The sequence below is a fragment of the Pocillopora damicornis genome, chromosome 8 (assembly GCF_964200805.1).
Source record: "Pocillopora damicornis chromosome 8, jaPocDami1.2, whole genome shotgun sequence".
NCBI lineage: Eukaryota > Metazoa > Cnidaria > Anthozoa > Scleractinia > Pocilloporidae > Pocillopora > Pocillopora damicornis.
In genome coordinates this window covers 22,935,356-22,949,137 of record NC_142677.1, presented here as the reverse complement: position 1 = coordinate 22,949,137, position 13,782 = coordinate 22,935,356, and the positions used below count along the sequence as shown (strand labels likewise).

Genomic DNA, 13,782 nt, shown 5'->3' with positions numbered 1-13,782 from the left:
AATCGTAATTACTCTTTCATACTGCTTGTTGTTGGTATGGTTAATAAAGTACTCAAGAAATTAAGGCAAGCTGAACGCCTTCCCAAAAATATCGGTAAGGGGACAAATACGTGCATGCCGAGCACTCTGATAGAGCTTACATGCAACTTTAAAATAACTTGCCTCATATCGGATTTGGGACCTTGCTACCACCGATCTGTTGGATTTACCTCTCCGACTGTGACATAGATATTCTGTCGATGAAATCTATGTGGTATGCGGGTTCTTTAACAGGAGCTTACTAGGAGTAACATATAAGGGCTATAGGGTACATTTATAGACTCAAGCGGACAGTTTCTTTTGGTGCAGTAAAAAGAGCATTCATCCTGTTCATTTAGCTGCGGTTAGGCTATTTACAAACTGTTTTTACCACGAGTTTATACGTCTTGAATATTTAGAGGGGTACTGAGCGTTTTTAAATGTTAATGACTTTCCTCACGCCAGACTAATAAATTTCAATATTACACCTAAACTTTTCAACGTGCACTTTCCTAAAAATTTAACTTTTCAAATTTTTTATCTTTCTTTTATGTTTCAGTTCTTATAGTCGTTGTTGTTATTTTTTTCTCTCCCTTTCTCTCTCCTGCAACTGTCTGAACACAAAGGTCGCAGAGATTCCGACTTGACTAAAATCCAGTGCACGTCTCAGTTTTGAAAATTCAATTGAAGCTCTCTTTAATCAAAACTTCCTCATCAAACTTAGGCTGCTTCAATATGGCTCCATCGTCTAATTTCAAAGGCCATTAATCAATACCATTTAAAGAGGGGAACTTTGGAGGTTTTTGGTTAAATGATTTTGGCTATTTTTTGGATCGGTTTTTGGTTTTTGCGCTGAAAAATTGGCTTTTTCGGTTTTGGTGTCTCTATCTGTTTGCGGTTTTTCCAAATGTGATTTCCTATTCGGTTTGCCATTTTCCCATTTGTTACCCGATCTCTGTTCGCGAATTTTCACCTTCTGCGTGAGTTTCTAATTAATTGAACTTTGTTTTAATGTTGTAAACTGCGCCGTGTAGTTTCATCTTTGCCTTTGCATGTTATGACGGTAAACACTCAACAGTCAATTCAGGTCGCGTGGAACCAATTGTTTTGAGTACCTATTACAATCAAATCTTCCGATGAAATCTCATCTAACTTCTTAAACGTTCAATGTAAAGTTATCATTTCTCTGTGGAGGTTTTCAGAGCTGTAGGAGAGCTTTCAAAAAAAATTTTACGAATTTTCGTAATTCAAACAGCTTGAGACAAATAATGGTTTTGTATGCGGTTGTCGGTTTTGATCAATATCTGCTGCATAACACAACAGTATACTCAACAGAAAATGAAGAAAAATCCAATGTTGTTGAAAGATGGAATTAAACAATAAAACAGAGAATGTAGAAACATAAAAAGATAGAGGGGCCGCAGCCAGGATAAAACATCTTATGAAATTTAAAAACGATCTCTGGCTAAAACTTATAAAAATACGAGCTTTCGGCTGTTTGCGCTACAGCCTTCAACGTGATTTTTACCCGTTGAAGGCTGTAGCGCAAACAGCCGAAAGCTCGTATTTTTAAAAGTTTTAGCCAGAGATCGTTTTTTAAATTTCATAAAATGTAGAAACAGTTTACAATTCAAGGTGATACACAGTATGTAGACATGCTACAAATATTGAAACGAATTTGACAACAGTGAATATCCAGAAAATTCATTATATTTCGAAAAAACAAATAAGAAAGAAATCGGAAAATTCAAAGATGAAGCTTCTGGCATACCAGTTGTAGAATTCATCGGTTTGAGAAAAAAAAATGTATTCTTATGTTGAAGAGAATGAAAAAGGCAGCAAACCAGCAAGTCATCCAAAAAATATAACAAGAAAGAACATCAAACATGGCGACTACAAAAACGAACTATTCAATAAGCAACAAATATATCATAAAATGAAAACCATCCGAAGTGTGAATTATCTACTCGGATGCTTTAAACTAAATAAAGTGTCGCTCAAATGCTTTGATGATAAGCGACACATTCATGAACATGGTAGAACATCTTACGCCTGTAGAAATTATAAAATTTGAAGTTGCGACGTCACGCCACAGCTGTGGCAGTCTACATACAAGAGCCACAATCTTCATAAACAGTGTCGTACACCATCAATTCCGACGCGTGAGAAACCGCTATTTCAATTCCGACGGGTGAGAAACCACTATTGTCGTACGAAATAAAATGCTATGACTGATTTCTTCGGGAAAAGTTCCTGTTGCATCATTGATTTCCTGTTTTTTTGAGAGTGTCACGCTATGGTAAGCAAGCAAATTTTAAATAGAAAATATTTCTATACTAACAAAGTTTACTGACAAACTTTACGGAAAAACATTACCGATAATCCATTACCTAAGAACAATAGGAATCTGATGACTCCAGTTTCTACGGAATAGTTCCTAATGTATTTCATCATCAACTTACTGTTTTCCAATGACACCACCGCATCGGCTGTTTCTTACGCGTTTCAAACTGTTTCTGACGCCTCAGAAATGTTTTAAATTCAGTTTCTTCAACCTGTTTCTTTCAAATTTAATTTTTTCAAAATAATTCTGATGCGTCAGTTATTTTTCAAATTTATTTTCTTCAAACTGTTTAATAATTCATTTTTCCATCTCTCGCCAAAAAAAGGTGTATAATGATTCGGCACTTTTTTTACTCTCTTTGCTATTGAGGATGAATTGAATGAGGTCGTTTTTGGTTTTCGCAATTGTATGACCACTGATGCCTGCTTCTGTTGCCATGTTTCTTATTTCAAACATTTTCATGCTTTCATCTGTTCTTCTGACATTTGGAAAACGTCTGACATTTTTTATTTTAACCATGTTTGTTTTTAATTTCGGCGTAGAATCGCTCAAGCACTCTTCTTTAAACACCACTTTTTCCAAACCGACAACCAAAAAGTAGTGCTTTTTACAGTGTTTTCGTTGTTAGAGCTGTTTTCCAGCTGCTATATTGTTGTTGCGGTGGCGAAAGAAAACCTACTTAACACGCCCACTTTTCGCTCGCAAATTTTCAGCGTATCCAAAGGTTGCATTTGATTGGCTATCTGTGTGTTTCTTTGAATTTTGACCGATCAGAATGTCTGGTTTGTTAAATTAACTGTTGTTAATTGTTGTTGAATTAACCCTCTTCTGCATTGAATTACCAGAAAACTGCATTTATCTCAACCAATCAGAACGGAGTAATTTTTTCATGCATATTGTTATTGAGGAAAGAAGCCTTCGGCCAAGCCGCGAGGAGGTATGTCGTAAAATCTTTGTAAATATTTTTAATGAGAAATTTTCTAACGTCAGACCCTTATGACTAATGAATCATCAGACAGGATTTTTGCTAGAATAAGATGGTTTTTGTGATACACTAAAATTAGTTTCTGAGTTTGGCGGGATTCAACACTATGAATATCCAAGCTATTTCATCAAACATACAAGCAGTTAGAGAGCCAGAGGAGGAGAGATGAGATAAAAAATTCTAAGTGTAAAATATCTGGAGTGACTTTTATAGGAATAGAATATCACGTTCAGAATCGAATTAAAAAACAAAGAACTGAAGAAGGAAAATTTCATTTGAGGTCTTGTTTCTGACGCGTGAGAAACATTGATGTTTCAAATCTATTTTCAAAAAACCTGTCTCTGACGCTTCGGAAACATTGATGTTTCAAATTTATTTTCTTCAACCTCTTTCCTTCAAACTAATTTTTTCAAACTGTTTCTGACACGTTAAAACTGTTCAAATTTATTTTTCAACCTGTTTCTGACGCGTCAGAAATGTTTCAAATTCACTTTCTTAAAACCGTTTTTGATGCGTCAGAAATATTTCAAATTTACTTTCTTCAAACCATTTTTGAAGCGTCAGATATGTTTTAAATTAAATGTCAGTTTGGTACACGTTTGAAAGAGCATCAAAAAGCGGTTTTCTTTTGCAAAAAAAGAAAATTCAGCTTTATTGAAGCACACATGCCTAACCAACCATACAACTAGGTGGGATAAGTCTTAAATTATCATCACTAATTGGCGTTACCACCAGCGCCATTGTTTGGAAGCCTGGCATGTTAACTCCTCCCCCGTTCGTTTAAACCGTGATGATGGCGGATTACTTCCTGACGCCTGTTTACAACTCGTCTTAAAAAAAAGCAGCTAATTAGTCAGCGAAAATTCGCATAGATGTGATGTGATATTTTTCTTTGGGTTGGTATTTCCGAATAATAGGTCACCCTATCAAAGGGTTGCCCGACAATGTCGAAACATCCAAGAACGCCCGAGGGCTCTCCATTGTATACGTTTTCATTATTACCCAAAAGATGACAGCGGACAAGGTAGTTGGTGAATAATTCAAACCATTTGGATAAGTTATAGGTTTGCAAACGTCATTTAATTCCGAAAAGATCAGCCAGATCATCGTCAAGAAGGTATGTTTATTTTGAGGATTGTGGATTTCCAATTATCATTTCAAAGTATTCATGTCAAAATTTACTCCTTCACTCTTCATTGTATGTTGAAGAGCTTGGCCAAGGCTTTTGAATGAATAATTACCTTCTGAAATTGTCTTTACAGTTTGAGTGCCTTGCGCATTGAATACAAAGATTTCTTTCAGTTCGCTTCAAATTAAACCATGAGTTGAAATGTGTCAGAAGATCTGACGCAAGCTTGGATGGCAAGACTGAATCAGTCGATTAAGGATTTCGTTTATTGCATTCTCCGTGCACAAGTCAATGTCAGATCATCAATCTTGGGTTCATCAGGAAGTGCTAAGGAAGCACAACGTGAGTTTACGTATGGGTTGAGGATGCAATCAGATAGCTAGACATTTCGAAGAGCGTTCGGAGGTTTCAGCTCGCGATTGATGAGGCTAAAGGTAAGATTGATCTTGCACTCTCACCAGGTACTTGGCATATGCCCTCAAATCTTCTCCTGAACACTCGGAATACTACTGGGTATAATAACACCCTGAAGAAGGCAAGTTCTGATGTGAAGCTCGGATTCAACAAATTAGTGAATTTGGAGATCAAATCAGTCAAAGTAAGGCACATGCATGGGAGTTCATCAAAGATCAACAGGCCGAGATCCGAGGGATCCAGGCGCGAGAGGGCACCTCTAAAGCCTTTGGCCAAATCGCGAAGCGGCACCTTTCAAATACAATTAACAAGACTTTAACTGAAGTTCAAGTGAAGACAAAATCATCAAAAAAATATGAAACAAATCATGATATGGTAAAAGGTCGGTTTGATTTCGGCTGGACTGATATCAACGTTCTTGATCGCTCAACCACGAATATGGCGACTAACATTATCAGAAGCCGTTCCTTTTGACCTAGAAAGCTGATCACTGATCCAGCAGTCTTGGAAATGAAGCCGACTACTGAGCTTATGAGACCTGGGAGAATTCCCGCGATCTTACTGCCAAGAGTCTTAACACCATCCCCAACTCCTTTAGCGACAGACTTCAGACCTCTCGTCAATACGCTCACAATCACTCCAATTGTTTCTCCGACCGCCAGAACAACAGCTGAGACTATGAAACCGTATTTCTTGAATATGTTTCTCATTGTCTCTCTTCGTGAGGTACCTGTTTCAAGTTCTTCTGTCCATTCTCAAAAGCATCAATCTGCTCTTGATTTTCTTTTATCCTTTCTCTTGCTCTTTCTCTTATATCTTGGTATTCATTCTCATCATCGGCAATTCCACGATCCTCCTGAATAGACTTCTGTTTCTCTTCCATCTTTTTCTCCTTCTCAGCAATCAAAACCTCTCGACTCTGGGCCAAATGAGGTTTTGATTTGTTTTGGAATTGATGGATTCAACCTTTCCTTATTCGTATCCTTATCTTCAGTATACAAGAGATATGTCTTCTTGCCCTGGCCAAATATCTTTATCAGCAACCTTCCTGTTTTACTATAACAAACCTCGAGTTCCGAAGCCTTTGCCTCAGTATAAATTCTGGTAAGAGAGTTCCATGCCTTCTCATTTGAAGTGATGACACGCGAATAAGTAGTATCACCCTCAATGAGAGATGTTTCGGCAGTTTCCGATACTTTCTCTTGTCCCCTGTTCATTGTTGTCTTTGGAATTTCTTCACCTGATGGCTCCGTAGTTGAGTGATAATCTGGTTTAAAAGGTGTTGTTGATTTTCCTTCATCTTCATCATCATCATCACCGTCGTTGTGTATCAAAAGAGGATCAGTATCTCCAAAATCATCAATTTTAAAATGAAATATCTATAATTTTAAAATGGATGTCAGTGGAAAAACCAACCCAAATTTTGAAAAAGAAGACGTCAAACGCCCTCAAGGCTGACGGCTGATCATGAGATTCTGAACGATCATGGTCTTCTTCTCAAGAGGTCTTTCTGATGAGCTTCTTTTCGAGCTCAGGCTTGCACCTGCATGCAATGTTGTGATAGGATCTGACGAGACACAGCTCGCTTGTGAATTGTCTGACATCCAGCTTGAGTTGAACTCATTCACGGTCAAGAACTCGCTGATGAGGCCTTGTTTAACTACAAAAAAGGAAAGAGATTCATGCAAGAACACGTCACTCATCTCAAGAAAACCTAAGTAGGTAACAAATCATGCGCGATCATCAATGAGAGCATCAATGTCCCAAGGATGTCAATGAAGGGACTTCTTTTTTTTTACGAGCCATATGTCGCTGGTGCTTGAGGCACTGAGAAGACATTGAATCCTGACGTAACTGAAGTGAAGGTGATTGTCAATGGAATCCCAAATAAGATCTGGATAGCAGCAGATATATCACGAATTTAAGAAAATATACCACATTTTTTTAAAAACATGTTTCGACAGTTCTTCTGTCATCTTCAATTCTGATTTATACAAAGTACAAAGTTGAATTTATAGTGTATAACAAAATGCTCATTGAGCAAAAACAAACCATGGAAACAAAACAATGTATGCAATTACAAGGAAAGTTTTAAATTAACACGAAAAAGTTGATGATTAAGTGTAGGTTGCTACCATTGAATGTGGATAGCTTCTTTGATTTTAAGTTAGAAAGTTGTGGAAGCGTGATCTAAGATGCTAAAACACTCGTCAGAACATAGAGTGCGACATAGTTGAGAATTTTGTAAGTGTCTGAAAATGTGAGATGTCCCATTACTGACCAAGTGCTCATGCACACGCGTGGGTAAATGCTGAGGGGTTTCGCCGACATAAAAACTTGTAAACCACACACGTACGGGGCCCACGAGGGATAGGGTCTTTCACACCAACTTATTAACTATTTTAAAAGACGAAAAAACCAACTTAATATCTACAACAAAAAAAGGGCCAATGTAAGGTAATTTGAAATAAAAGGTTAGCGTAGTGTCTGAAACGGAAATTCTTTCATCCTGTCAGATGCTCAGCTCAACATCATCAACCGTGAGCTTGAAAGTGTGACCTATTAAGGATAACTTCTCATTTACAAAGACACTCTTTGGACAGAAGAAAAAATCAAGGCACACCATGACTTCTGTGCGGGAAGATACAACATAGATATCTGAAAATCTTCACAAAAGACAATCAACACCCCGATGGTGTGACAAGAGAATCGTTTAAGAGAATCATTCAAGATGATCGTTCAAGAGAATAATTTTTATATCCTCTTCAGAACTCAAGAGTGAGACATTGTGAACATTATTCACCTGTGAAAAATTCAAGTTTTCTTGAAATCAAGGTTGTCACCAAAATGTACAATAACCGTTTTTCAATGTTGACTTGAAATCAAGGTTAAATTCATGAGCTGCCTTAAAAATCAAGGTTGTTTTTAAAATGAGCCAGAATCCCCCTTTTATATTACCTTTATCTGCACCTAACGGTGATATGTTGTCTAAAACGTTGACTGATATGAATTTTTTTTGAGGATTTCCAGATTGTTTTCATCAGTTGTTTAGCACAGGCAGAGACATAGCGTCGAAAAAACACGCCTCGGCAGTTCGCGGAATAGTTGTTTCATGAAAAATTTGGTTAACTAGATTTCTACTTATCTAAGGACTTAATATTTGAACACTGTTGACGTCATCTCTATAATCAATAAGGTTATAGACAATGGGAAATTTTGGTCCATTTGATTAAGTTATGAAGTGTGACGGAAATAACAAAATGAAATTTTAAATGTTGATCCGCTACAAAAGAGGAAATTAACTTAAAGGTATACAAGAAAACTCGTTTCAAACTCAATAATATACATGAAAAAATTACTCAGTTCTGATTGGTTAAGATAAATGCAGTTTTCAGCTAATTCAATGCAGAAGAGGGTTAATTCAGTGCAAAGAACTAACAAACCAGACATTCTGATTGGTCGAAATTCAAAGAAACTCACAGATAGCCAATCAAGTGCGAGCCTTGGATGTCGCAACATTTGTATAAGCTGAAAATTTGCGGACGAAATAATGGCCGGCATTTTGAGTAGGTTTTTATTCGCCACCGCAACAACAATATAGCAGCTGAAAAACAGCTCTAACAAAGAAAACACTGTAAAAAGCACTGCTTTTTGGTTGTCGGTTTGGAAAAAGTGGTGTTTAAAGAAGGGAATTGCCAAGGAAATCGAAAATTACGAGCCGACCCAGGTTAACACTTTGCTCGAGCGATTCTACGCCGAAATTAAAAACAAACATGGTTAAACCTCACAAAAGACGATTCCGTTCCATCGAAAGTGATTCGGACACAGACGGAACAATTCCTTGAACTGTTTAGCCGGACTTTAAACTTTCTTGCACCTTAAAGGCGTGAAAATATCATTGTATATTACTGTTTTGACCGAACGCACAATGTCACTCGCAGGGTTTGGATAAATATTTTTGTACTTGCTGCGCGTGCTTTGCCTCTTCATAATTATGAAAAGCTATCTCGTATTTTTTCATGTATATTATTAATACGTAATCACATGATTTTTCTCGTTCTATTTGGAATAAATAAGCCCTTGTTAATTTTTTCAGACTACAAATTTCACTCGCCCTACGGGCGAGTGCAATTTTGTTAGTCTTTGAAAAAATTTACTCGTGCTTATTTATTCCAAATTGCACTCGAAATAATGTGATTAACTGCACTAACAAATTCAGGTTTGTCTCTGTTCAGGTGATGTATAACCAGCATTGATCCTCTGCACAATGGTCGTGCCTGATACAGCTAATTACGCGATCACCACCATACTGTTAACACTTGTCGCTGTGGACATTGCAGGAAATACGTTGGTTTGTTTGATCATAAAAAGACACCTTCAGATGAGGTAATTACTAGTTAAACTCCACTCTTCGTATGTTCTTTCCTTACATATCTGCATTTCATAATAAATACACTTTTTGGCATAGTTATGATGATTAGGAGGAATTCTTAAGATTTACCTCATAATAGCGGAGCTCGCAGAGCGTAGCCCCATAATTATGCAAAATAGTAGTAACCCATCAAGCCGAAAAAATTTGGATGTACGACCGTACGACCGTACAAGGTGCTACTTTTAACATGCTTGGTCAACTGTACCGCGGGCACGCCGTGGGCTTTGCTCAGTAGTCCAGTGGTCAGTGCACTGGGCTCCAAGTCGGACGACCCGGGTTCTAGTCCAGGCCAGAGCAAGGCGTTGTGCCCTTGAGACGTGCGGGAAAAAAAAGTGCGAGCTCCGCTTTTAGGCTTGGCAAAATCTAAATATTACATTTACGGGTTGCCTCTTGTGTGTTTTACTTGACTGATATCTTTGAGTAGAAATTAATTCAATGTCCATTACCTTAAATTTAGAATCAGTCTTAATAGTGTATTAGAAAACGTTGATTTTTAGAAATTTCAGGGTCGGGTGAAATTCGTTTGATTACGAGTCAATCTTTTGATTCTTTTGGAATATCTTTAGAGGTATTTTACTTTCCAAAAAAAAAAAAACAAACAAACAAACAAAAAAAATATATATATTCAATTGTTATCTTCCCTATTGACCTTTATGAGTTCGCTCTTTGACTCCAAAGGATTCCCATAAATTATTTACTCGTGAACCTAGCAATTTCCGATATCCTGTTTGCAACACTTATCACACCAAAGATTGTTGTAAGCTTCAATATAGTCCACCCGGATGGAACTGCAGGCTCAGTCCTCTGTAAGTTGGTGACAGGTGGAAATCTGGCCTGGCTTCCTGGAATTACCTCAGTTGTTACTTTGGTAGCTATTGCTGTGGAACGATATTATACTGCGCTTTATCCACTGGATCCAAAGAGAAAACTGACTTACCGAAAGTTTAAGGTGAGTCAAAACATTCCCGTCGACTTACCAGGTGAAAATACTGTCTGAGGTCTCTGACCAGCTGTTATTGAAAAGGAATCGTTTATCAGCATTTTCTGGTCCGTTCGGCGTTTAATTTTCACGAGCTTAGATCTCAGGATCCGACATCGGAACCTTTATCTTAAGTTAACAATCACCTCCAAGTCCCTCAAGAAATATCAGGGAAAGTTAACTTGGAATGGGTAATATTTGAAAATAAATTCATCCGCAGACTCAGACGAGAACCTCATTTGGACCCAGTAGGCGCAAAAAATCTTAGTTTGTATATTACATTTATTGCAGAGGTAGCATACTCTTTGTCAAATTCATTGACATGGTACAACACGACTAATTGTCATTCCTCATGCCATAAGTACGGTCATTATTCCTTACGCAAAAAGCGCGGTCAGTATTTCTTATGCAATAAGCATGGTCAGTGCTTTGGATATTCGATAACGACATATGTTATTCCTAAACTTGAAAAGCACATTCTAATAAGAAACAATGAATGATTTTGAACGTAATAGAATTCGAACTCAATTTTTTTTATTTAAGGGGTATGCATAGCCTCTCTTGATGACCGAAAAAGCAAATACACCTCGGATCAAATTATTTTCGAAGAAAATAAAACGCTTCCATGAATTTATATTTCAGGTGATCGTCCTTAGTTCTTGGGTGTTCTCGCTGATTTTCAACTCACCAAAATTTCTCGTCAGGACATTTGATGACCAGAAAAATCATTGTGTGCAAACCTGGCCCAAAAGGTGGATGATTGAAGCTTACTGCTTGGCGTGGTTGTTTCTGATTGTAGTTTCCGTTGGCATAATGATTGTGTTATACTCTAAAGTAGTATACACGTTATGGTACAAACCCAATGATGGCAACCCACTAAACTATCAACAAAGGGTGAGTTAATAATTTTAAATTATGTCTGGAATAGTCAAACCAATTCAGCTTATACTGAGTCAGTTTAGTTAGTAAGGCTGAAGTAGCCAGAGTAAAGGTATAAACAATTCTCTCTGTGGTTATTTGTTAGAGCTCCAGTGAGAGTACTTTTATTTTCTACATGCGCATGACGAGTGTTTACCGCAAGGTCTACAGCTGGGTCGCAAATATATGCTACAGAATTTTCATTTAAATTTCTGCCTCAAAGTCTCGAAGAATTATGTTGTCAAATTTACTAAGCATTCACTTTCCTTGCCGTTAACAGAAAAATAAAATAATTGTAACCCTTGATATCGGTGAGGATTTAATTGGTAATAGCATCTGAGCTGACAGTATCTTCTCTTTCCTTATACTTGATTGACAGGGTGTGCTGAAGGTGCGGAAACGCGTCACTTTGACGGTCATAACTGTCAGTGTCATATTTGCGATTTGTTGGGGAGCAGAGTCAATTGAATACGTGTTAAGATTTCTCACGACTCTGAACATCACCTTCGTTCATATTACCATCGTTGACATGATGGTGTTGTTTAATTCAGCTATTAACCCATTCATATATGCCCTCCTGAACCATCAATTCAGACAGAAGATCAAAAGAGTGACTTGCTGCCCAAGTTCTGTGATAGCGCCCTGGCCCCGGGCTGAAACCGGCACGAAGGAAAGTGTTGTGGAGGAAACCAAGCCTTATATTCTTAAATAGCTGATGACAAATGGCTCAGAAGCCGTCAAAGTACCTTAGTTCTTCCTTGTTAGTGGCCAAAAATCCCCTTCAGAGAAAAAAGACTGCGTGTAGTAGAAAACTAAGCCAAGCTTATATCTTGACCACGGAATCTTTGTATCGTTTACGACCAGTATGGATCATAGAGAGCGAAGGAATTAAACTGAAAACATATGAAAATCATATAGAAATCATTTTTTTTCAGGCATTATTTTTCACTACTAGTTAAGTAGTATTCATAACTGCGAGGATCGCTTCTATATTCGTTTCTTCAACCGCAGTGTACATATGTTATTTTCATGTATTTACAGTAATGAATTTACCACGTGAAGGGTTTATTTGTAACCAACATAATGACCAGCTCCCAGATGACTTGTTATCTCAGTTGGTAGAGCGCTGCACCGATATAAAAATGTGAAATAAGATAATTTGTTAACAGTCAAATTTACTGTAAGTTGCGCTTATAGTACAAATATCGTTTTATAATGCAAAAAAGCTCCAAAAAAGGCAGATGAAAACAAGTTTAAAAACAAAAGGCAGGAAAGAAGAGAAAAAAAAAAGAAAAAGAAAAAAACGGAGAAAGGACTGGAAGACAGGGAAACTCAGAGGACTTCCTTACTTTCATCCCAAAATCCTAGTTCTCATCCATACTACTAATTCTCTTGATCGATTCAATAGCTGCCGTAGCTAAACATCATCATCCAGCCTTCAGGTTACATATCATTCCTTTCCAATAGAGTGAATTTTTCACTCAAAGCTAATGAGAAGAACAATAGGCCATTTGCGAATTACTGTAAGTTTCATTTTCAAAGCGAGTCCTGGTGCTCATTCTTTTTATGTGATTATAGGTTTTCATTCACATCTCCATTACTTGACTGTTTTAAATCTATATTTTGAGGTTAACAATGCTTTTATAGCACAAATTTAGGACAAAGAATCGTAATTACTCTTTCATACTGCTTGTTGTTGGTATGGTTAATAAAGTACTCAAGAAATTAAGGCAAGCTGAACGCCTTCCCAAAAATATCGGTAAGGGGACAAATACGTGCATGCCGAGCACTCTGATAGAGCTTACATGCAACTTTAAAATAACTTGCCTCATATCGGATTTGGGACCTTGCTACCACCGATCTGTTGGATTTACCTCTCCGACTGTGACATAGATATTCTGTCGATGAAATCTATGTGGTATGCGGGTTCTTTAACAGGAGCTTACTAGGAGTAACATATAAGGGCTATAGGGTACATTTATAGACTCAAGCGGACAGTTTCTTTTGGTGCAGTAAAAAGAGCATTCATCCTGTTCATTTAGCTGCGGTTAGGCTATTTACAAACTGTTTTTACCACGAGTTTATACGTCTTGAATATTTAGAGGGGTACTGAGCGTTTTTAAATGTTAATGACTTTCCTCACGCCAGACTAATAAATTTCAATATTACACCTAAACTTTTCAACGTGCACTTTCCTAAAAATTTAACTTTTCAAATTTTTTATCTTTCTTTTGTTTCAGTTCTTATAGTTGTTGTTGTTATTTTTTTCTCTCCCTTTCTCTCTCCTGCAACTGTCTGAACACAAAGGTCGCAGAGATTCCGACTTGACTAAAATCCAGTGCACGTCTCAGTTTTGAAAATTCAATTGAAGCTCTCTTTAATCAAAACTTCCTCATCAAACTTAGGCTGCTTCAATATGGCTCCATCGTCTAATTTCAAAGGCCATTAATCAATACCATTTAAAGAGGGGAACTTTGGAGGTTTTTGGTTAGATGATTTTGGCTATTTTTTGGATCGGTTTTTGGTTTTTGCGCTGAAAAATTGGCTTTTTCGGTTTTGGTGT

The 13,782-nt window shown here is 37.3% G+C and overlaps 2 protein-coding genes across 3 annotated transcripts in view; both read left to right on the top strand.

Annotated features, from left to right (window-relative positions):
* Positions 1-1,357, top strand: part of LOC149041844 (QRFP-like peptide receptor) — a 12,559-nt gene extending 11,202 nt beyond the window's left edge. Inside the window, exon 5 of the mRNA XM_089180539.1 lies at positions 1-1,357. This exon is cut by the window's left edge and continues 1,291 nt beyond it. The gene's annotated coding sequence lies outside the window, so the exon portion shown is untranslated.
* A 1,762-nt stretch (positions 1,358-3,119) lies between these two features.
* LOC149041843 (pyroglutamylated RF-amide peptide receptor-like) lies at positions 3,120-13,395 on the top strand. 2 transcript variants are annotated; one of them, XM_089180536.1, is made up of 5 exons: positions 3,120-3,299; positions 9,126-9,276; positions 10,001-10,271; positions 10,944-11,195; positions 11,599-13,395. In XM_089180536.1, exons 2-5 carry the CDS (start codon positions 9,158-9,160, stop codon positions 11,929-11,931), a joined length of 975 nt encoding a protein of 324 aa, XP_089036662.1. In that variant the 5' UTR covers positions 3,120-3,299; positions 9,126-9,157; the 3' UTR covers positions 11,932-13,395. The 2 variants fall into 2 exon arrangements, with proteins under 2 accessions (XP_089036662.1, XP_089036663.1); XM_089180537.1 differs by lacking the exon at positions 3,120-3,299 and adding an exon at positions 7,934-8,617.
* The last annotated feature ends 387 nt before the right edge of the window (positions 13,396-13,782 follow it).

Bases quoted from the DNA above. Each gene is read 5' to 3' on its own strand.
- LOC149041843 (XM_089180536.1), top strand. From the start codon at position 9,158: ATGGTCGTGCCTGATACAGCTAATTACGCGATCACCACCATACTGTTA. The intron at 9,277-10,000 runs GTAATTACTAGT...TTGACTCCAAAG, and splicing joins AAAAGACACCTTCAGATGAG to GATTCCCATAAATTATTTAC. The intron at 11,196-11,598 runs GTGAGTTAATAA...CTTGATTGACAG, and splicing joins CACTAAACTATCAACAAAGG to GGTGTGCTGAAGGTGCGGAA.